The sequence below is a fragment of the Marmota flaviventris genome, chromosome 9, assembly GCF_047511675.1.
Source record: "Marmota flaviventris isolate mMarFla1 chromosome 9, mMarFla1.hap1, whole genome shotgun sequence".
Classification (NCBI taxonomy): domain Eukaryota; kingdom Metazoa; phylum Chordata; class Mammalia; order Rodentia; family Sciuridae; genus Marmota; species Marmota flaviventris.
Genome location: NC_092506.1, coordinates 62,486,363 through 62,510,404, shown reverse-complemented (window position 1 = coordinate 62,510,404; position 24,042 = coordinate 62,486,363). Strand labels below are relative to the sequence as shown.

The window sequence follows — 24,042 nt, the reverse complement described above, 5'->3', positions numbered from 1 at the left end:
AGGGTGGCTCAGAGACATAAAACAACTTGCCCAGAGCCACTTTTGGTAAGAACGGAGCTTGGATTTAAATTTAAGTATGGGGCTGGGGATATAGCTCAGTAGTAGAGCACTTGCCTAGTTATGCATGAGGCTCTGGGTTCAATGCCCAGCACTATAAAAACAAAAAACAAACTCAAGTATGTCTGTTGCCAAGTGTTCTTTTTACTACACCACGACCATAGGGCCCAGAAAAAGAAAAATAACTGATCAGAGTTCTGGCTTAACAACTGACATGGCTTGTCAGTGGCAGAGTGGATTTCCACTTCCACCTGGAAAAAAATCCATAATAAAGGACGTGTAGAGAGGAATGTTGAAAAGTGACTAACTTGTCTTCTACTGTGTTTGGAATCATTTGAAAATTCAACATAATTTTTTATTCAATCTTCAAAATACACCAGTAGTATGAGCTTGAGATTGGTAATCAATACTGTATTTGGAACATCTAAATGTGGGATATAAGTGAATAACCCTTTTAAAAGGGTATAGAACACACTGTTCTACTGTAGTAACTTTGTGGCCACTTACTGTTGTTATTGCAGTGAGCTCAAGTGTTGTGAATATCTGTTTAACACAACCTGTGATGCTAATGATCTCCTTGTGAGCAGCTTATCTAGTTAATAAGTAGTGTATCACAATAAAAGTAGTATATCACAAGTAACATTATGTTAAATAAAACTTACGTCAATACTTGAGCCTGAAATATTTTTCCTTTAAAAGAGATTCATACAAGTTATAATATAACATATTTCCTCAAGGAAGACTCAACATCATTAAAGATGTTTATTATAAATTAATTTACAAATTTAGTGAATTCCAATAAAACTGACTTTTTTTTTCTGGAATTAATTTAGTTGATTAGAAAGAATTAGATAAGAATTAAATGAATAAGCCAAGCAGGTGGTACACACTTATAATTCCAGCAACTGGTGATGTTGAAGCAAGAGGATCAAAAGTTTGAAGCCAGTCTCATCAACTTAGTAAGGACCTAAGCAACTTAATGAACCCTCTCTCAAAATAAAAAAGGGCTTGGGGTGATACAGTGCTCCTGGGTTCAATTCCTAGCACCAAGAAGAAGAAAAAAAATTAAATGAGTAAGAGGAACCAGGAAAATCCTAAAAAGACTGAGGGGGAAGCTACCTCTACTAAATATTATTAAAGGCCTCTCTAATTACAAGTATAGACACATAAATAAATGGGCTTGACTAAAAAGGAAATTTCATTTAAAAATTCAAATCTACGTGGAAACTTGATATATGATAAAAATGTCATTTAGTCAGTGAGGGAAAGAATTATTTTTTATTGAAGTGAAATTCACATGAGAAAAGGACTTTTTGATAAACAGTGTTAAAAACTGGATAGCCTGTGGTTAAAGATAAAATTGGATCTGTTCCTCACTTTGCACATCAAAATAAACTTCAAATGGAGGTAGAAAAAAGAAGTCACACAGGTCTTGGCAGGAAAAGAAATATATAAATTCCTTTAGAACCTGAAAGAAGAAAACACCTCTTGGTGACTCAAAATCCAGAATATATGCTAGATAAATATATTAAAACAATTAAATTTAAAAACAAAACCTTTACATGGCAAAAAAAAAAAAAAAAAAAAAAAAAACAAAGTAAAAAAGTAACTGGGAAAATCTTTTTTTTCAACCCTTTTAAAGAGGAATAACCCTAATACATAAAAAGCTTCAAAGAGCCACTTGGAAAATAGTTTGGCAGTTTCATAAAAAATAATTTACATATGACCCAACAATTCTGTTCTTAGGTATCTACCCAGGATAAATTCAAACATTATTTCCACACAAAGATGTGCATGTAAACATTCATGGCAATATTACTTATAATAGTGAAAAACTGGAAGCAATCCAAGTGTCTACAAATTGCTAAATGTGTAAATTAAGTGAGTTATAATCCATACAACAGAACAAACTGGACCATAAAAAAGAGTGAAGTACTGACACATGCTACAACATGGATGAATCTTGAAAACATTATGCCAAGTAAAATAACCAGTCACAAAAGATCATACACTGTAGGATTTATATTAAAAAGGTTCAGAATAGGCAAATATATAGAGACAGAAAGCAGATTAATGGTTCCAGAGGGTAGGGGAGGGCAGAGTAACTGTTAATATGTGAGGTTTCTTTTTTTTAATTTTTTTTTTTTTTTTGTACTGGGGATCTAACCTAGGGACACTTTACCACTGAACTATATCACCAACCCTTTTTATCTTTTATCTTGAGACAGGGTCTCACTAAGTTGCTGAGGCTGGCCTCAAACTTGTGATCCTCTTGTCTTAGCCTCCCAAGTCGCTTGGATTACAGGCGTGTACCACCAGGATGAAGATTCTTTATGGCACAATGATAATGTTTTAGAGTTATTGGTGATCATTGTACAACCTGTTGAATATACCAAACCAAACCAAAACAAAACACTAAATTGTACTTTTTTTTTTTTCCCCCTATGCTGGGGATCAAACCCAGTATTTGGTACAGCTAAGCATGTGCTCTATCATTGATCTACATCCTCATCCTTTGAAATGCACATTTTAAAAGCATGAATTCTATGGTACATGAATTATAACTTCTATTTAAATGAATTTTAATAAAAATAACAAAAACAGAACAACTGGAATATGATTCTTTCAGTAACTCAATCTGTGATTTTTAAGCAAAGCAAATTCACTTTGCCCTTTATTTCTCTGTGTGAATAGGTCATTAAAGTCTTCATAAGAGGCCTGATATCCATAACAAATTTTAAAAGTTTGATGAAAGACTAATCAGATATGAATAAAAATACGTATTCAGGGAAAGAAAAAAACTACGTTAGTGCATCTATAGTCCCAGCTACTGGGGAGACAGAGGATTACTTGGACAACATAGTGAGGCCCTACCTCAAAAAAAAAAAGAAAAACAAAGGCTGACATTATAAGAACCGGAAAACTTCTACCTTATAAAAATCTTCCTCACGATTCTCAATATATAATAATCTACCTGTTATCATTCCTTAAGAGCTTATGTGTCAAAACTTTGTTTTTCATGTATTTACCTCATTCTCATAGCACTGAATGGTAAGCAGAGGCATGCCCGTTTTAGAAATAAGAAAGCACACTATAAGAGGGTAAATGGCTTTACCAATGTAAATACTTATGATGGGCTTCAAACTTTGATCTATGTCACTTGAACACCAAATTCTGGTGTCCAAGACATAACATGAAAGAAAAACAATGGAATAAAAATCTGAAGTCCTATGTTTGAATGCTGTTTCTGCTACATAGAAATTTCATCATCTTAAACAAGTCATGAACATTTTAGTTTTCTCATTTGTTTAAAAAAAAAAAAAAACTTGCCCTAGTTTAACTCATAGAATACAAAATACAAATAGGCACTAATATGAACACGCCAGTTTAAGGATTATAGAAATGTAAGAGAATCAGAAAGAAGTAGTACTACTGATAAACCAGAAACATGTTGAATCATTTTAATATTCTATAGTCTTTTCAATGGTAATGTTATGTACTACAGCAGTGATTTACTCCTTCTAAACACATCAAGAGTGCAGAACAAGTAGAGATCCCAAATGCAACTTAATTAAGGTAGTTCTAAAAACTTTAATACACTTCAAAATCTCTATGCTTTTATACCATCTAGAAGCATCCATTAAGGAACAATGACATCAGGATTTCAGACCTTACCCAAGATAAAGTTTTGGTGTACTGAAAAGGGAACAGATTCTAGATTAAATCTGGCTGAATCCTAGTTCTGACATGTACTAGATGGATTACTTTTAATCTCCCAGCCTAAATTTCCTTATCTATAAATGCAGGGAAATATCTACCACCTCGCAGGGTGGCAGGTATATTAAGTAACATATATAAAGTTGCTAGACAATGCCTGGCACAGGACTTAACTTTAAAAAAACTAATTGTTATCATTACATCATCCAGAAGTACTTTGGAAATACTGAGAAAACTCAAGAAAAATCATAAATTCCACAGGCAAACACACCTAAATAAGGTTTAGTGAAAAATGAAGCAAAGAGATTATTTAAAACAGTGGTAAGTCATACAAGTAAGTTATACAAGAGGTTGTTAAGGGAACAGGTCCAACCTGAAAATAAAGAGATTAAGAGATGGATGAAGAAGTGGAAAAAAGAAGGGAAAATAAGAAAAAACAAGTGAGTTGAAGGAGAAATAATGAAGGATGCTTTGAAACTGGTGGAAGTGAAACTTCATAAATCAGGACTAAAGGAAAAAAAAAGACTGAATTCTAGAGTATTTGCAAAGGAATAACATATGCAACTCACATTAAGTATTCCCAGGAATACAACTACGAATACCAAAACAACAGGCCACAGAATCAAAGACCCAAGTTCTAGCCCTTAGTGGCTTTACCACTAAGCTTCTAGGGATGCCCTAACACGAGAATATCTCAGTTTTCTCATTTATTAAGAGAAGATATTTCCCCTACCTCTTTACAGAATCCTGAATTCTCTGAATCACAGATTTCTTAACTACATGATGTAGTAGTAAAATGAGACGTCAAACCTCTTGTCCAGCTTCATAATTCAAAGTGGTTGGGGGAAGTCTATTTTATTATTAACATGAAACTTAGATAAGGACTACTCTATATCAATAAGGATGTAGAAAAGAAAAAATAAGCCACTTGAGGATCACATAATATTCATTAATATCTGCTCTTCTGTTCACAATATTAAGATAAGGAAGTATCTTTCTAAAGAACTTTCATTTCTAGGATAAGCAGTTAACCTAAATCAAGAAAATTAAAGCATCTATTTAAAAAGAAGTCACTAACAACCAATCTTCTCACTGTCAGACATTTTTATATTCCCTTGGTATTCCCCCCCACTCCAAGTTCTTCCTGTTTTTACAAAGTGAGAAGCTGAGCTCTAGTTAAACTTACTTGAAGCATCTATATTATTTAAAAATTAATGTTTTTAGCTGGGTGTCATGCCAAATGCCTCTAATTCCAGTGACTAGGGATGCTGAGGCAGAAGGATTACAAGTTTAAGGCCAGCCTCAGCATTTCAGGGAAACCCTCAGCAATTTATCAAGAGCCTAACTCAAAATTCCCAGTCCTTTTTATTTTTTTTCTTCCAAAGCCAGAACAATTTTCATTTTACCTCATATGTCAGCTGCCTACCCTCAATTTCTATTATGTATCCATCAACCTATCTTCTCCTGTCGATTTTCTTAATTTTCTAGTATGTATTATGGCCAGGTAAACAAGTTTCCTTCCCTGTTTTTTCCAACCATTCCTGGCACCCCTCCACCCCACTGTTTTACTTTATAGAATTCTCTTTTTTTTATTCCCATGATCAACTTTCACAGTACTACATCTCCTGTCCTCATCTCCTTTTTAATAGTTTTTTTAAATACATTACTTCTTTAAAAGTAGTACGTACAGTCCTTTCCCCAGAATACCTACTAACACATCACCAGAATACTAAATTCAATGCACTCTTAACTACCTCATCCTTAAGCATTCCTTCTATCCCTTTTCTCTTTAATTAGTCATCCCCAGAATCCTGAGTCTTATAAATATTCCTCAAAACCCAATGCCTATTCAATTCTCTGCTTACAGCAACTACTTCTCCCATGTTCAACTCATCATGCTTTCTTCTACACCCAAATATCCCCTACTCCAGCACATTCCATTCAAAAACCAAATTCCAAAGCTTTTCTCTTCAATACAGTTCTTCCTTTCTAGCAAACCGTTTTCCCAAAATATATTTAAGTGGCTACTCTCAGTGCTTCACTAATTCTGAGTCTTAGATCAGTATATAGCCTCCCTCAGCCCTATTCACCTAGCAAAAACAACCGCCCCAAACTTCCTCTTTAAGCTTCCAAGACCTTACCTCTATAGGCTTTCCATTCATTGAACCAGATTTCTAGCCATTTCTCAATCTTTAGAGCCTACAGCCACTCTCTAAATTCCATCCTCTCTCTCATCACACCTCCCCTATTCCTCCCAGCGTCTCAGTGTATTCCTATTACCTTTAAAGTCGATCTGTATGTGTTCTTTACCTTTCCTAGGCCTATTCCCCAAGCATTCTCAGTTCTCCCTTAAAGGACCTAATCTCCTAGTCTCTCCTCACTCCCTGAATCTGCCTCTTACACTCTGGGAACTCTCTCTAGAACCTTCTGCTCCCTAGTTCTTTCTTTCTCCTGTCCTGCCTCAGATGTTCTTTATTCAGCCTCCCCCACCCCCAGTGCTGAGGATTGAACCCAGGACTTTGTGCAAGCCAGGCAAGTGCTCTACCATTGAGCTAAACCCCCAGCCCTGTACTCAGCCTTTCTAGCATTCAGCTCAGTTCTCAGTCTTTATACTCCCGCCAAATCTTTCCTTAGTTTCCCCCCCCCCATTACCATCAACTTTTCTCTCAGTCTTTTCCCATTCCCCTCAATCTTCCCTGGCAGATTTACCCCCACCTCTGCTACTGTTCTAGTCTTCCCTCCAACCTCTATCCCTTCTTCCAGAGTTGCTTCTCTCATCCTTTAAATTATTTTCTCAGCTTCTCCAATATTTCCCTCATTTCCTTCTCCCTTCAACAATATAATCTGTCCTCCAATTTCTATTCACTTGTCGCCGCCCCTAGTCCTCGTATCTGCCTTCTACTCCATCTAAACGTCTCAGGTCGTCGCCAATATTTCCTCCTATCCTAAGCCTCCCTTCCCGTGCCGCTCTAAACGCCAAGACCCCATTTTTAGAGGCCCGGATCTGGCCTCTAAGGAGAAGAAGTACAAGTCACGTACCCCATTCGCATCTTGGCTCCGCTCTGACTGCCCCCGCTACCGGGTAGAGGAGGGCGAGGGGGCAGGCGGCCGAGGTGCATGCTCTTTTCGAGGGCCGACATCAAGGGGAGGCCGCACACAGTCAAACAGTGCCGAAGCTTCTTCCCACGCTAGGTGAGGCCCAACCGGTCACAGCTCACTCCTAACGACGCCCAGTCGCTTTTGGACAGCACCCAGCTACCGGCAGCACCGCCTACCGCCCACCGGCTCTGTAAACTCCACCCCTCGCCTTAGCGTTTCCACCGGAAGTGCGCAACAGCCATCCCACAAAGGAAGCTGGGTAACGGAGTCTGCGAACTCCTCAATCCCCAACGGAGAACTCGACAACCCCTCGCCGGAAGAAGGAGCGCTCCTAAAGGCAATGCACGCTGGGCAATGGAGTCCTCAAAGGGCGTATCCCTGTGCGCTTGCGCAGATGGACGTGCCCCTTTCAACCCCGCAGAGGTAATGTAGCAAAGCATCCTGGGTGTTGTAGTCTATTGGCGGGAAGGCGTCTTGGCGCCTTCTCTTCCCACTGCTTTCCGGAGGCTGTTAGAGAAAGAGCCGCTTCTTCCTGCCTCCCAGGCTGCCCAGCGGCGCCGGTTGCCGGGGAACGCAGGCACCAAGGGACGGGATGGCGGGAGGGTACAGCTTGCCTTCTGGGGCCAGAGTTGAGTTGGTGAAGAGGTCCGGCTCGTCATGAAACAACGAAAAGGCCAGGGGCCTGGGGGCGGCGGTGGGCGCAGGAAAAGAGGTAAGCTGTCAAAATTTGAGGAAAGCGTAGTAGGACGAGCTTAATAGATAAACGGAGCGAAAAGAATTGTAGGGAAAGGGGGAAATCAGGGGTGGAAGAGAGAATAACCAAGGAATCAGAAGGTTAAGAGAGAACCCTCTTGAAAATGGAAAGGAGAGAGCCTGAAGTGGGAGGCAAAAGAGGTGATAAATGAATTAGGATGAGGGTTAAATGCATCCTGGTAAAATAATAAAATTATGGAGTGTTTTTGATAACAAAGGTAAATGTATGCTTAGTTTTGGCGGCTGACATGGGGCTATAAGAAACTTAAGTGGGAGACGGGAGTATGTTTATGATCCTAATAGACAATGATCGCATTTTATTCATTACTGAATCCCCCAGGACTGTAACCAACAGGACTCAGTTAATGTTAGTTGAATGAAGAAAGAGAGAAGCAGTTAATGATGAAGTATGAAGGGCTACAAGCCAGAGATAGTATAAAGGACAGAGTGGGGAGTGACAAAATGTGGTAGGATTTGGTAAAGGCACGAGGGTCTCCTAAAGAACCTGAAATGATGAAAGAATATGTAGCGAGAGGACCTCCTCAAGTTAGGAGAAGAAACAAGCTTGCAAAAAGAATCTACTCTCTTCCAGATTAGGAAACTGGAAGATGTTAGCTGCAATAAGAACAGTCCATCCTAGGAATTTAGGACAGATCAGGAAACTAGAAATTGAATCTCTACAAGGCTACCTCCAAGAGCAGGGCAGAGGATATTGGGTGACCTTGCCTTTTGACATTATAGTCAGTTTGGTGAGGATAAAGATATTGGAAACAGTGGTAGAACATTAGGCTATTAGGTTAAGGACTGAAACTGCAGTCTGGGAATTAATTTTGTCCTGTTTAATGATAACTAAGGGGCTGAGGTTGTGGCTCAGTGGTAGAACACTTGCCAAGCATGTGTGAGGCACTGGGTCTGATTCTCAGCACTGCATGTAAATAGCTAAATAAATAAATAAATGTCTACCGACAACTAAAAAAAAAATATGTTTTAAAAAATGATCACTAAAAATAAATAAATAAAAGGGCATTTCCAAATCTGGGGGGAAAAATGATCTCTAAGGCATTTTTGAGGCAATGCCTTGTCCGCCAGGAGTGATGAGAGGATCTGAGAATGATGCATGGAGGTGTCCAATATTGGTGCTCCTTGTCAAACCAGGCAAGCATATTAGGTTAATAGGAGGAAAATCAAAGTACATAATGTAACAGCATAGAAAAGAATTTCCTCACTATATCAAGTGCATGTGCAGGAACAGCTGGTATGCCCTTGCACATAATTTTTATATTGAAACTAATTATCCATGAGAGTTGTGATGGGTCTTTTCCCATTATAGACAGTAGAGAGAGTGTTTGCTTTGGAAGTTCAAAGAATTAGTTGTATAGGATTCTGACAGATTCCAGTATATTTTCTTTGAAGAGGCATGACTACTCCTGAAAGGAAAAGTCAGAATAGAAAGGTATATATAATATAGAAATGTGTTTTTTTTTTAAGTCTTGTAAAAAAGGTACTGACTGTGAAAAGACAACTAGAGTCATAGTAATTGCCTCATTTACATTTTGATTTATCATACTTCTGAAATCCAATAAATACTGTAGGAAAGGAAAGATTCTGGTGGTCTTTATTATAATACTGAGTTGAATTGTTAAATCATTTTTCAAGTGAAGGGAGTTGCTGTTTTATGTTTAGCAAGAAGTAATAATTAGGCAAAAAAATTAAGTAAGAGTTAAGTAAAGATAAAATATCTTTAAAAACCATAGGTATTTTAATAATCAAAACAGTACTTAGGGTTGGGGATGTAGCAACTTGGTTGCCTAGTGTGTGTGTGAGCCCCTGAGTTCGATACTTGGTACCACAAGGAAAAAGAAACCAAATTGGACCTACCTAGCAGAACCTATCTACTTGTATCATTATATTTATGTTTTTCAAATTGTATCTTTTCAATCAAAAAGTTTGTATTAGTATATCTTAGTTGGTATGTTTTTTACTTAGAATAACCAGAATCAAACTCTAAATACTAATTAGTTATCAGTGGGGCATAAGTGACCGGGTAGATTATTCTGTGGTCTGGATTGCTAGTTACTTCTCATGTATTGGAATAAGCAGGATAAGCCTTCTCTCTGTAAAACTAAAGGGCTGTGTTTTCATTCAAAAATCAAATTGTATTTTTTTTTTTTTATGTTTTGCGTAGATTTTGACTCAGTGTTCTTAGATTCCTCCATAGGTTTGAGTGACATTTCACCATCTACAAGTCTACCACCTCTGGTTGAAGGTCAGCTACGTTGCTTTCTAAAACTCACAGTTAATAAAGTCATATGGAAGATTGCAAAGCCTCCTACTTGTGTACTTGTACGAGTGAGGTGGTGGGGAGAAACATCAGATGGTACTCTCTTTTGTCCCCGGGATGCATTGCAAACTGAACCAAAAGCTGTGAGAACTACTACACGTTATGCTATTCGCTGTGGTCCAAAACAATTTACTTCTTACTTAACAGGTATGTTTTCATTTATTATTTTACTTACAGATATGATAGGAAGTATGTGGGTACGCTGTCAGCAATAAGTGATATTATGTATCTAGGATTTATGAGCATTAATTATTGCATGAAAGAGGCTTTAAATAACTACCATTTATTGAGTGTATACTTTGTGTTTAGTAGTTGATACATATTCTTATCCTTGAAATAATAACCCTAGAAAATAGGTATTTTCTGTTTTTAGACAATACGAAGGTTCAGAGAGATGAAATGCATACTCTCTAATGTCACAGTTGATAAATGGCAGAACTAGGATTTGAATCCACTTTTGACTGACACCAAAACTCATGATTCTTAGTCTTAGATATCTGGGTGACGGAGGCAGGAAGGATCACATGAGCCCAGGAGTTCAAGGCCAGCCTAGGTCTTGCAGCATAGCAAGACCTCATCTCAATAATAAAAGTGAACTAGCAAACAAACAACAACAACAAAAAAAATGGTCTTTTCACTATACCATACTTTAAAAAAAAAAAAGGGATTGAACTCAGGGGCATGGGTACTTAAACACTGAGCTATATCCCCAGCTCTCTTTTATTTTTATTTTTTATACCTTTATTTTATTTATTTTTATATGGTGCTAAAGATCAAACCCAGTGCCTCACACTTGCCAGACAAATGCTCTACCACAGAGCCGAAGCCCCAGTCCCCGCCCCTTTTTTTTATTTTGAGAGAGGGTCTTGCTAAGTTGCTGAGACCAGCCTTGAGTTTATGATCCTCCTGCCTCAGCCTCCTGAGTTGCTGGGATTACATGTGTGCGCCACCACACCCTGCACTATAACATACTCTTTAAGTAAGAACTATAGTCTCTAGTCTGTATTTCTAAGTACCAAATGGGTTGTTTTTATTTTTTAACATTTTTTTTAACTTGTGGATGGACAACAATACCTTTATTTATTTGTTTGTTTGTTTATTTATTTATTTATTTATTTTGTGGGGCTGAGGATCAAATTCAGTGCCTTACATGTGCTAGGTGAGCACTCTACCACTGAACCAGCCCCTAAATTTTTTTTTTTTTAATGAATTACTGTTATAGATTTGTAGAGAATGAAGGGATCCCTTTATAGGGAACCAGAAGGCAAAATGTCTTCATTTCTGTTAAAATATTCTGAATTTATTGTGTTCTTTCTTTCTTCAAATTAAGTTTCCACATAAACACATTTTAGATGGTGGGGCTATTTACCAAATCAATCCAGTTCCAAGTCAATAAAAATCATGCATTTATCATGTAAACATTGTTGGGTTATGAATATTGGAAGATTAGAGGTAAAGGGAAAAAATTTTTGAAACATCAAAACATAAAGAACAAGTGCTATAATTTAGTCATTCAAAAAATGCTTAGCATGTTTAGACATTATGTGGATTACTATAAAGATTATAAAAATTAATCAGATAAAGATCAGAACGGTATCTAATTCTAACTTCACAAATAACTTTTATTAAAGGATACCCATAGATAGCTCTTGCTATTATAAACCTACAACTTCAATCCTCAGGTAGTATTTTTATATAATTTAACAAATAATGAGTGATTAGAAATTTACTAAGAGAAATTATATCTTTTGAAATAATAATCAACAGGTCAAATGTTTATTTGAGAATCCTCTGGTATAATAATGCATTATACTTGACATCTGAACATTTAAGTTGGCGTTATGAACGTGGGAAAGTCCTTTCTTGCTTTGATCCCATTTCTTCATCTGTAAAATCAGATCACCTACCCTTTCACCTTCCAAGTATTTTCATGAAGAAGTGACCTGTGAATGGGAAGAATACAGACTTTCAATCTAGAGTTTGGATTCTGTCTTCAGAACTGAATTTCTGTACTATGCTGGGAGATTCCTTAAGATCTTAGAATCTCAGTTTCCTGTTAGGTGGATAGAAAATATACCTGCGTATCAGGAATTATTCTGAAGATTAAATGAAAAAGTGTTTGTAAGGTGATTGGTCCAACACTTGACACATTGTTGGTGAAAATCTTACACATATATGAGTCTTAGGCACTTGGGGAATACAGAGATTTAAAAATAGGCCCCACTGAAAAGGAATTTAAAAACTAGTTGAAGGTCCTGCAATCTGTACACGTGGTAAAAATAAGATTTCATACCCCATTTGAATCAAATGTATGAGATTTGATATGTCAAGATCATTGTAATGTTTTGAGAACCAATAAAAAAAAAAACTAGTTGAAGGGCTGGAGTTGTGGCTCAGTGGGGGAGAGTGCTCGCCTAGCATGTGTGAGGCATTGGGTTCGATCCTTGGCACCACATAAAAAAATAAATAAATAAAACTGGGCAGATCTTGAGAGGAAAGATGGGTTCTTTCTGGAGGAAAGGCCTGGGAGCAGAAGTGATGAATGCCATCTCCAGGTTGAGGTCCTGAAACCCTGCCCATGTCCTCCCCAACATTCTTTCTCCCCTTCCTGTTGGCTGGAGTGCTAAAGACTAGGGGCTCCTGAAAGCCACATGTTGAAAATTGCAGAACCATTGTCAGCCATGGTCCCTGAATGTCTACATGAGCAGAACCACTTGCCAGCCTGATGGGCTCCCCTCAGAACTGTAATAAAACTGAAATATTTGGCTGCAAATAAATAAATAAAGGAAAAAATAGTTGAGGGGCTGGGGCTGGGGCTGAGTGGCAGAACACTTACCTAGCACGTACAAGGTACTGGGTTCAATCCTCAGCACCACATAAATAAAAAACAAAGGTATTGTGTCCAACTACAACTAAAAATATATATATATTAAAAAAATTTTTTAAAAGTTGGAAAACACAAAACTGACATACACGAAATGTCAGTGAGCAGTGTCGAAAAGTATATAATTAAATATCTGATTACTTGGTATACATAGTATCGTATGAATATTCTAGGTCATTAATTAAGGGTTAATTTTTAATTACTGAGGAGCCAGAATCCTACTTCTGTTCTTTACTCTTGCTACTTTACTTTGAGCAAGCTTTTTCATCTTCCTGTGCCTAATTCTCCCATCTTTGAAAGAGATAAACACCAAATGTGTCAGCACCCAAATTTCATATATCGATGTAGGAAAGAAGTAAAGAAGTCATGGAAAAAGTAGGATTTGGGTAGGAGATAGATAAAGTGAACCTTGTAAGTGATGGCCCAGTTGTGGACATGAGCATGACAGGTTTTTTAGAGAATGAAGAGTCAAGAGATCAAATATTAATTCGTAAGGTTGTGTGCTCTAACTGAAAACTTCAGAAAAGTATTACTATTTCTTGAGCTGTATGGTGGGTGGGTGTTTTATTGTTTTTCTTTTATATACTTTTATGCATATTTCACTGAAAATAAAATAACAAAAATTAATGAATATGATGTTACATATTAGCATAAAATATGAATTAGTCCAGTTTGGAAGTTAAGGTGGTCAATAGTTTAAATGCATTTAAATAAAAATAACATAGGAAAACAAGGGAATGTGTATAATATTTTGCAATTTATGAAACACTTTCACTTCCATCATCTTACTTGGTGTTTCAAATGACCCTGTGACATTGGCAAAGTGTTTAAATTTTATTTCTTTATGTCTATTTTGTCTTGTTCTGAAAAGAAGTTAAGGAAATTGTAAATGCCTGTTAAATATTGATTTTTTTTAACTATTGAGAAAAATCTTTGCATTTTAAAAAAAAAATTTTAATTGTATATGGACACAATACCGTTATTTTCTTTCTTTATTTTTAGGTGGTGCTGAGTAGTTCGAACTCAGTGCCTCATACATGCTAGGCAAGCACTCTACCACTGAGCCACAACCCCAGTTCTGCAATTTTAATCTTTTAAAACTTTTTTTGTGTGTGTGAAAGTGAAAATATAGTAGAAGAATTAAAGTAATAAAGTCTCTGGGAAGTACTAGAATGCATTCTATGAGGATCTGTATGTTTGTACTGTGTATTTGCCTCGTTTTCTAAGTCATGAATTTGAGGTTCAAAGAGTTAAAAGTGATCAACCCAAGGTTACCATAACACTAACCCTAATTTCAGGGAGGCTGGTGATTCTAAGAACATTAATATTTCTGCTATGCCATGTGGATTCAAAAACTAGAAGGATTATAGGATTTGGAGATGTGCCTCACATTCTCTTCTTACATTTTTCCTCCCTTGCCCTTTATTGCTTTGTAGGAAATAGCAGCCATGAAAATATTTGGAATATGGAAAGGTTAAAGCAGAAACTGGAAAAATTATGGTACTTCTGTGGGCCTTACCACTTGATTTTTGCCTCTCTATAATTTCATAAGATTTAATTAGTAGGAAAATGCAAGACAGGAGGGGTGGTAATAATGCTGAACAATGGGAATTCTAGTAACAGCAAAAATGAAGGATGAAGGTTAGAAGTCTATTGGGAATTAAGCATTATAATGAATAATGAAGAGGTATATAATTCAGTAGAACTGAGTTTTAGCCTAGTTCTGGCACTTTAAAGCTTATTAAACTCAGGAATTTTATGTGACCTCTCTGAGCTTGTTTTATCCTCAGATAGAGACAGAAACACCTATATTATAGAATCATAAAGAGGATTAATGAGACATGGGAGAACTTGGCTGTTAGTAAAGAGCCCACAAATGTTGATCTATTTCTTTTATTCCACATGTGCATATCATTTTATAGACTACAAAACATTTTTGCATCTATTAGCTCATATGATTTTTTTAGAAAACCCCCATGAATAGGTAAGAAAGGGACTGTGGTTTATTAAGTAATTTGCCTGAAGTCATATAATAACCATTTAGCGACTATGGTGTAGAAGGGCCCTGTGTACCTTAATTTCTCACATAGCAACTATATGGTGTTATAATGCCTGTTTATAGATAGTTGTGGTTTACACAGAAATAGCTTGTGAATATTAGAACCAGGACACAACCACAGGTCTTCTCATTATAAGTTCCACATGCTTTTCTTTCAGTGGTGAAAGTGAACTATTTCTCAACTTTGGTAATAAAATATTCAGAAGTTGGGGCTGGAGTTGTGGCTCAGTGGTAGAGCACTTGCCTAGCATGTGTGAGGCACTGGGTTCGATTCTCAGCACTGCATATAAATAAATGAATAAAATAAAGATCCATCAATATCTAAAAACAATTTAAAAATCTTCAGAAGTTGTGCTTTCTTGAAATGATCATAGATTCATTTTGCATACTTAATATTTATCCTTCTATGAATGATGACCATGAAGGTATTAGGTCTAAATGAATAATTGAAGAAAACAGTTAAAGTATATATTTCCATTCCTTAGTTTCAAGGGATTTATTTCATTAGCTCAGTTCTCCAGATATAACCCAGGAGTAAGCAGTTAGATACTCCTGGGAGACGGGAACCAAACCTTTCAGCTATGTAAGAGCAGCCTTTTGTCTAATTCAATGAAAGAATTCAACTGAGATTTGTTGCTTTTATATTTCAAAGACAAAGCCTAAGTTCTTGGCAAATATGGTTAGTACAGTACTCTTTAAAGGTATATTCCTTGTCCAGATACTTGGTATACTAAGTATTTTATTCAGTATTTTTTCCCCCGCTTAGTGTAAGGTATTTATCATTTTTCTCTGAAACATACTTGTTCTTTTGGTCTTGGGCTTACACTTACACTACCCCCCTACCCCTAAATTGGTATTGAAAGTGTCTGGTTTATTTGAAATTTTTAAGTAAAAGAGTTTTTCAATGTATATCCCTTGTCTATTTCCAAAATTAAAAATAATTGAAAAATATCTAAGTTATCATTGTTTCTAATTAGATATGGCTGTGCTGGTGCTGGAAGTAATCACCAAACTTGATCATCTTCCAATTGGTAAAGTTCAGATCAGTGGACTAGCTCAGCTTTCTCCAACCCATCAAATCAATGGATTTTTTACCATTGTTTCACCAACGTCTAAGAAACTTGGAGAACTTCAGGTAAAAACATTTTAATTCTTTACTGCATAGAATAAAATTTTGGGGGGCAGAAATAATTGAGCCTTGTGGAGTTGATAGGTACATGCGTCCCATGTATCACCTCATGGCTTTACTCATGTTTGTAACAGAGACTATAACATACCAAATCCATTTAGGGCTTCTCTGCCTGTCTCAATTTCCAAGAGTCCTTCATAACTCCTACTGTACTCATTCTTCTCTACATTCTATTAAATTCACATAAACATTAATTACATAATCATTCTGTTAAAATCTCCAAAGTTGCTTATTAGTAGGATGCCTTTTATTCTCCTTCCTTTCAAAGTCCAGATTTCCCTGAAAGGCAAGATTGTTTTCTTTCTTTGCTTTTCCCCCTTCTAATGTAGTACCAAGCAATAATCTCTTGTTAAACTTGTGCCAAGAGGTGTCTTTGATTTATTCATGGATTAACCTTACATTTTCTTTGACACGCTATAAGGTTCTACTAACTTAGGATTCAGATATAAGTGATGGCCCTCTAATTTAGTTTTCCAGAAAACAAAGTGATATATATTATGCTGCAGATATGCATAGAGATCCTGGGAAAGAACATCAAAGGGTCACTTTTCTGAGGGGACTCTTTGGGAGAGCTTTCTAGAGAACTCTGAATATTCAGATAGATGCCTTAGAAATTCAAGGGGGAGTTATACCTTTAAAGTGTGTTCTAAAATGTATATAGAAAATTAAACAGATAAATAAGAAATTGTCCAAAAGAATAAGGAAAGAGCATCTACATTATCTGATGTAAGAATGTATTATAAAACCACAAGCAGGGAATTATGTCAGTGGAATAGATTAGAGAATCCAGAAATAGATCCAACTAAGTGAAAGAACTTAACATTTTCTTTATTGTATGTGTCATATTTTATACATTAAATTTTAAAGTAACACCTAATGTTGATAATATTATGGTTATCAGTCTTGTTTACTTGTGCTCTTCTGATGATGGTATATATTGTATCAGACCTGTAAGATAGTAGGAACCATGTTTCAAGGGCCATAAAAATTATCATATTATATAGCTCAATAATTCCACTTTAGGAACTGATTGTAAAGAAATACCATAAAAAGGAACTAGAAACAATCATGTTAAGAGAAATAAGTCAAACTCAGAATGTCAAGAGTTGTGTTTTCTCTTATATGTGGAAGCTAGAAAGGAAAAAGGAAAAGAAAGGTGGGAATGGATCTCCTAAAAATCAAAGAGAGACCAGTAGAGGAAAAGGATCAAGGATGGGAAGGGGGTAGGGGATGGGAGTAAGTGCTAGAGAGTGATATGGGCCAAATTATATTTTTATATTTTATGCATGTATGAATATGTAACAACAAATCCCATCATTATGTACAACTATAATGCACCAATAGAAAAAGTAGAAAAAAATAAATTTAAAAAAAACATAAAAAGAAGATATATATATATATATATATATATATATATATATATATATCCCCTTAGGCTTAATTATGTAAATACATTTTTAATGTTGGAAAAACAAAATATTAAAATTGTAGTCTTTTGATATATTTTATATCTATAAGAGGTAAAATTACATAGTTATGGTTGTATGGAAAAATGGAAAATGATTTTGTATCCATGACAGGAAAATTAAAGTGATCAATTATATATGTACATATAATTGATGACTAGAGAAAAAAATAAGGAAAAATGAAAAGGTAGGAATATAGGATTCTAGGTAGGTTTTTTTTTTTTTTCTTTTTTAAAATTAAGATATAATTCACACCATAAAATTTACCTTTTTAAAGTGTATAATTTGGGGACTTTTTAGTATATTCACAAGATTATACAACCATCACTACTAATTCTAGAACATTTCATCATTCCAAAAAGCAACACTGTACCCACTACCAACCACTCCCATTTTCTCCTTCCCCAATCTCAGGCAACTATTAATCTACTTTCTGTCTCTATATATTAGCCTGTTTTGGACATTTCATATATACAGAACAATGTGTGACCTTTTTCAACTGGCTTCTTCCATTTGGCATAATGTTTTTAAGGTTCATCCATGTTTTCTGCATGTATCATCACTATATTCCTTTTTATGGATAATAATATTTGATGTATGAATATACCTTATTTTGTTTATCCATTCTTCAGTTGATATGGGCACTTGAATTTTCCTTTTTTTGATTAGTATGAATAATGATGCTGTGAACATTCATGTACAAGTTCTTTTGTGAACATGTTTTAAGTTCTCTTGGTTATATACCTAGTAGTAGAATTGTTGGGTGGGATGGTAACCTGGTTTAATTTTTTGAGGACCTGCCAAACTTTTCAAAGTGGCTACACTATTTTTTAAATCATACTTAAATGTCATTGATATAATAAGACTTGTGGCTTATAAATTTTTTTAAATTTTTCTTTTAGAATGTTCTAATTCTAGAACATTTCATCATTCACCCAAGATTCACACAATCTTTATTTATTTATATTTTTATGTGGTGCTGAGGATCAAACCCAGTGCCTCACACGAGCAAGGCAAGCACTCTACCACTGAACTACAGCCCCAGCCCTGTAGTTTTTAAATTTATATATTGCTGGATTTGTTGAATGGTTTTTAATAGAGCATTGGAGACAGAAATCAGATTCTGAAAGACTGAGTACAAAAATAGTAGGCATTTCAGTGAAAAAGTAGAAGCACCAGTTGAAGATTTCTGTTTCCCAGATAAATCACAGTGAAGAAATATGGGAGTAGTGTGATATAATCAAAAGTGTTCTAGAATTAGACATAAAGAAACTGGTTATAAAAACAATTCTGGTGTTAACTACCTAATTGTTTATACTTGCCAAGTTTCAATATCCTATTTTTTAAAATCTTTTTAAAATATCTTTATTTTATATTTATTTTTATGTAATGCTGAGGATTGAACCCAGTCCCTTACATGTGCAAGAATAGCACTCTACCACTTAGCCACAACCCCAGCCCCTCAATGTTCTATTTTGTAAAATAGTGCTAAAACATTTTAGTATCACTGCAAGGATTGTATGAGATGAAAAAAATATAGAAACGCTTAATATGGTGTTAGGTGTGTGATGGCAACACAGCAAATTTACTTGAATTTGAGAAATGTTACCAAACTCAAATTCACATTGGCTACTTGAACAGACCAGTGACTCAAGGACAAGTTGTTGGGGCAAGGAAAAAAAAGTTTATTTGGAAAGCTAGCAAAACAAAGAAGATGGTCTTTGTTGCTGTCACCAAAAAAGACCATCTTGCTCAGGAGATGCAAGTGCAAGGCTTACATAGGAATTTGGGTGTAAGCATACCAGATAGGAAGACTCCATGGTAGTTACAAATTTTCTGAAATGTGCCACTGTTATCTGTAGACAACCAGATGTGCTGGGCTCTGCAAATCCAAAAAAAATTACTGATTAGAAAGTCTTTTGACTCATGTCTTTTTAGTTCCTTTTTTCAGGAATAGCTAACCTTGCAGATAAGTATTAGGATACAAAAGTCATCTTTTTCTGAAGAACAGGGAAGATTGTGAAAAACAACTTCTGCCAGAAAAGATAGGGAAAGGCAGCTTTTGCATAAGAACAATTTTAACATGTTAGATTCAGTCAGAGGTGTCATATATAGCAAAGCTAGTGGGAGACTAATATTATTCAGCTGCATGTCCTCCAAAATTAGTGCTTTCTAAAATCAACTAAAAGCAAGTGAAGCTACAGGGTTTATTTAAATTTTCCCTAGGTTACAGAGGTAGTTTTGGTAGCAGGAAATAGAATTAAGAAGTTGTGCTTCATCATGTTTTAGAACAAGGGGTTGGCAAACTACCCCATGGATCAAATCCGGCTTTTTGACTTAAAAAAATGGTTTCTATGTTTAAAGGATCTTTATACGCAAATAAAATCTAAAATATTTGCTATCTGACTTCTTACAGAATGAGTTTGCCATCCCTTTTTTAGAGTACAGGAGACTTTGGTAGGCCAAAGGAAAGAGCAATTGAAGAGAGTAAAAGTAAAATGAAATAATTGATAAGTTAGGTTCTGAAGAGAATTTGATGGGAATGAGTTCTTAACACGAAGACAAATGATAGGGTTAAATTTGGGAAGGAGGAATTATACTAGGAGGGGATATAAAAAGAAACATTTTGAGATTGAGCAGGGCAAAATTAAGGACATTGATGCTAACCTTTTAAAAATCAGTATTTATTGTATGCCCACACCTGCCATATATTAAGCACTATATATTTTATTTCATTTATCATTTTAAAATTGTTTTCATTAAACAGATAGATATGCAAAAGATTATATGTGTAAGGTAAAATATTAGCCATATAGTAAATACCCATTAGCTTCTCACTTAGGTTAGGAAATACTAATACAATAAGTAGAAGAAGCCAGTTACACAGATTCATCCATATCACTTTGTGTATAAAAGTTCCTTTTTGCTTAGTTGTTCCTATTGTATGGATATTCCACAATTTATAAATCTTTTTTTCAGTTGTTGAGTTTTTTTTCCCCCTCTTTTTGCCTATTTCAAATAAAGCAACTTTGTATGTGGACATAGTTATTATTTCTCTTGGGAAAATACCCAAGTAGGGAATTACTGATCCATATGCTAAGTGGTTTTTAAGTTTTTGTACAATTTTATATTCCTATCAGTAGAACATGCATTCTAGTTGTTCCACATCCTCACCAGAACTTAATATGGTCAGTCTTTTTATCATTCTAGCTAGTGAGTATATACTTATATCTTGCTGCAGAGTTTGCACTTCCTGATGATTTGCTGAGTATTTTTTCATCACCTTTTTGGCCATTCTTATATTTTCTTCAGGGGTTCAAATACTATAACTCTCAAGCCAAATCTGGCTCACCACCTGTTACAGTTTAGATACGAGGTATCCTCCAAAAGCTTCTGTTAATGCAGGAATATTCAGAGGTAAAATGATAAGACTGGGAATTTGTAACCTAATCAGTCCATCCTACTTTGAATGGACTGGGTGGTAACTAGGGAGGTAGGGCATGGCATGAGGAAGTGTAGGCCATTGGGACATGCCCTTGGAAGGATATATCTTTCTCTTTCTTTCTCTCTCTCTCTCTCTTTCCTGATCTTGCCATGAGCTGAGCAGCTTTCCTCTGCTGGGCCCTTCCCCTGTGACATACTGCCTCACCTTGGGCCCAGAGCAATGGAGTTGGCCATCTATGGACTGAGACCTCTGAAACCATGAGGCCCAAATAAACTTTCTCTCCTCTAAGTTATTCTTATCATGTATCTTGTTCACAATAATGCAAAAGTTCACTAAAACACCACCTATATTTGCAAATAATTTACTAGAAAACAGCCACACCCTACATTTTTATATGGTTTATGATGTTTTTTCATGTGACAAAAGAATTGAATAATTATGACAGAGCACACAAAACCTAAAATATTAACTCTGGCCCCATCCTAAGAAAATGTACCAACCTCTAATTTACCTTTGTAAAATGTTGTTCAATTATTTTGCCCATTTTTATTTTTAATTTTTATTTTCAGTGCTAGGGATTGAACTCACAGCCTCGCCCTCATGAGGCAAGTGCTACTGCTGAGGTACACTCAAAGCCCACACATTTTTAAAATAAGTTTTTTGTTTTCTGTTTGTTGTTGTTTTTTTTTTTAATTTCTGTACTGGTGACTGAACCCAGGAGTGTTCACCACTGAGCTATCCCCAGCCCTTTATTTTTTATTCTGCGTTAGAGCCTTGCCAAGTTGTCCAGGATGGCCTAGAACTTACAATCCTCTGCCTCAGCCTCCCAAGTAGCTGGATTACAGGTGTCTGCCACCATGCTAAGCTCATTGAGTTTTGAGAGCATTTTTATATCATATATTTTATATTTGAGAGCATTTTTATATCATATATTTGTGATATATGTAAGTGGACTTATGTGTTATTTGTTTATGGAGTTATTAATTTGTTTATATCTTATTTATTTATTTATTTATTTATAGTCCTAGCTTGTGGTTTATCTTTTTATTTCTTGATGATGTCTTTTGAAAAACAGTTTTTCTTTAATGAAATCAAACTTATCAATTTTGCCTTTTTCTGGTTTAATAGAGTATTACTTCTAAGATATTTGTAAATCTTAAAATTTCAACCATCACATTTAATCCTAAGTGTTGCTCTGTATTGTATTAGCCAGCATAAGTTAGTTTTCAGTATAAATGATAAATATAAATTGAACATTTTTAATTTTTATAAAATTTAAAATAAAAAAATCTTTTTGGGATATTAACTCCTAGCTCTATAACTTTAGGAATGCATTGTATGTCATTATTTTCATTTCTGAATATCCTCTTTGAGCATGGAAAAATAGAGCAAAATAGAAAACATCATTCCTTTCCAGATAAATTTTCCAAAGATAAAATCCTTGAAAAAGGAATAAAATGAATCATGTATTATGTGGTTCCACGTGAGTGCCCTTGCAGATAAGTAATCAGATTGTATCAGTCTCTGCTGGTGATCTGAGGCTGAGAATTCCTTTGGCTCAAGTCCAAGCTCAAAATATTTGTTTAGCATCACACCTAGCTCGAAGCCCCCTAATATCAATGTCATAATAACAGCATACTATAAGTTCTGATCCAGTTTATCAAGTAAAACATTGACCCAGAAATTTATTTAATTCATATTTTAACTATATACATATGTTGTTTGACTTTTAGCTTTTTAGACAAAGAAGTTAATGAATAGTTTAGAGTTCTGTGTCTTTGCAAAGTGTTGCCAGAGATTTAGATTTTGAAACAAGTCTACTGTTGACAAAGACCATTTCAGGAGCATTGCCCATTGTCATGTCTTCAATAAACTGTTCAAGACTTTTCTCAGTAAAGAGAATTATTTTCCCTTTTTTTAATATTTATTTTTTTAGTTTTAGGTGGACACAATATCTTTATTTTTATGTGGTGTTGAGGATTGAACCCAGAGCCCCGCACATGCCAGGCAAGCGCGCTACTGCTTGAGCCACATCCCCAGCCTAAGAGAATTATTTTCTTCATGCTTTTTGTCCAAAAAGCATCACATCCAAAAGTTTTTCAATCACATTGAGATTCACATTGATATTTTAAATAAGTAGAGCTATCAGACAGTTACTTTTATCTGTGTTTGCATCAACTATAAAGAGACACGATGCAAATTATTTAAGATTGTCACTCAACTTGCCTTTTAAGTTTGCAGCCTTACCACTAAAAAATTCTGCTGCATTCAGTGGGCTTTCTTTTCTTTTCTTTTCTTTTTTTTTTTTTTTGTTTTTTTGTACTGGAAATTGAACCCAGAGGCACTTTACCTCTGAACTACATCCCACCCCTTTTTATTTTGTATTTTGAGACAGGGTCTTGCCAAGTTACTTAGGCACTCACTACACTGCTGAGGCTGGCCTCAAATTGTGATCCTTCTTTCTCAGCCTCCTGAGCTGTTGAAATTACAGGTGTGCACAGCCATGCCTTGCAGTAGGCATTATTTTATAAAGAGACTTTATTTTCTTACTATATAACTGCATTTCACAGGAGTACATATTATATTTGCATTTGTTTTTAAAGAGAGAGAGAGAGAGAGAATTTTTAATATTTATTTTTCAGTTTTTGGCAGACACAACATCTTTCTTTGTATGTGGTGCTGAGGATTGAACCCTGGGCTGCATGCATGCCAGGCGAGCGCACTACCACTTGAGCCACATCCCCAGCCCCTATATTTGCATTTTAAAAAGCCTTAAATTTCAGTACTCTTCTATTTATTTAGTTTTCATCATGTATCTTTACCACATTCTAATCATAGTTCTTCCTAGAATTTGTTTCATAATGTATCTTTTGACACAGTCACATTTTGTGTTGTGTATTAAACCATTTGGGAATATTCTCTTCCACAAAGAAATATGCCTTCTCCTACTTCTTTTGAATTTCATGTCTCTTATTCTCTTTTTCATAGACACAAAATATTCCATGTTCTTTTTCATTCTACTATAAGAAAGA

The 24,042-nt window shown here is 35.5% G+C and overlaps 2 protein-coding genes across 6 annotated transcripts in view; one reads left to right on the top strand and one right to left on the bottom strand.

Annotated features, from left to right (window-relative positions):
- Positions 1–7,075, bottom strand: part of Ppme1 (protein phosphatase methylesterase 1) — a 62,240-nt gene extending 55,165 nt beyond the window's left edge. The window contains exon 1 of the mRNA XM_027942493.2: positions 6,814–7,075. Coding sequence (XP_027798294.1) covers positions 6,814–6,914 — 101 coding nt within the window. The 5' untranslated portion in view covers positions 6,915–7,075. The remainder of the gene's footprint in view (positions 1–6,813) is intronic.
- A 352-nt stretch (positions 7,076–7,427) lies between these two features.
- The window catches only part of C2cd3 (C2 domain containing 3 centriole elongation regulator), a 137,787-nt gene continuing 121,172 nt past the window's right edge, over positions 7,428–24,042 (top strand). For 3 of the 5 annotated variants that reach the window (XR_011708572.1, XM_071616480.1, XM_027942494.2), the window contains exons 1-3: positions 7,428–7,585; positions 9,833–10,114; positions 15,888–16,045. Coding sequence is in view for 3 of the 5 variants with exons in the window: in XM_071616480.1 (XP_071472581.1) it covers positions 7,531–7,585; positions 9,833–10,114; positions 15,888–16,045 (495 nt within the window). In the remaining 2 variants the exon portion in view is untranslated. Of the gene's footprint in view, positions 7,586–9,832; positions 10,115–15,887; positions 16,046–24,042 lie in introns of those variants that run through there. The other 2 variants (XM_071616479.1, XM_071616481.1) reach the window with 2 other exon arrangements.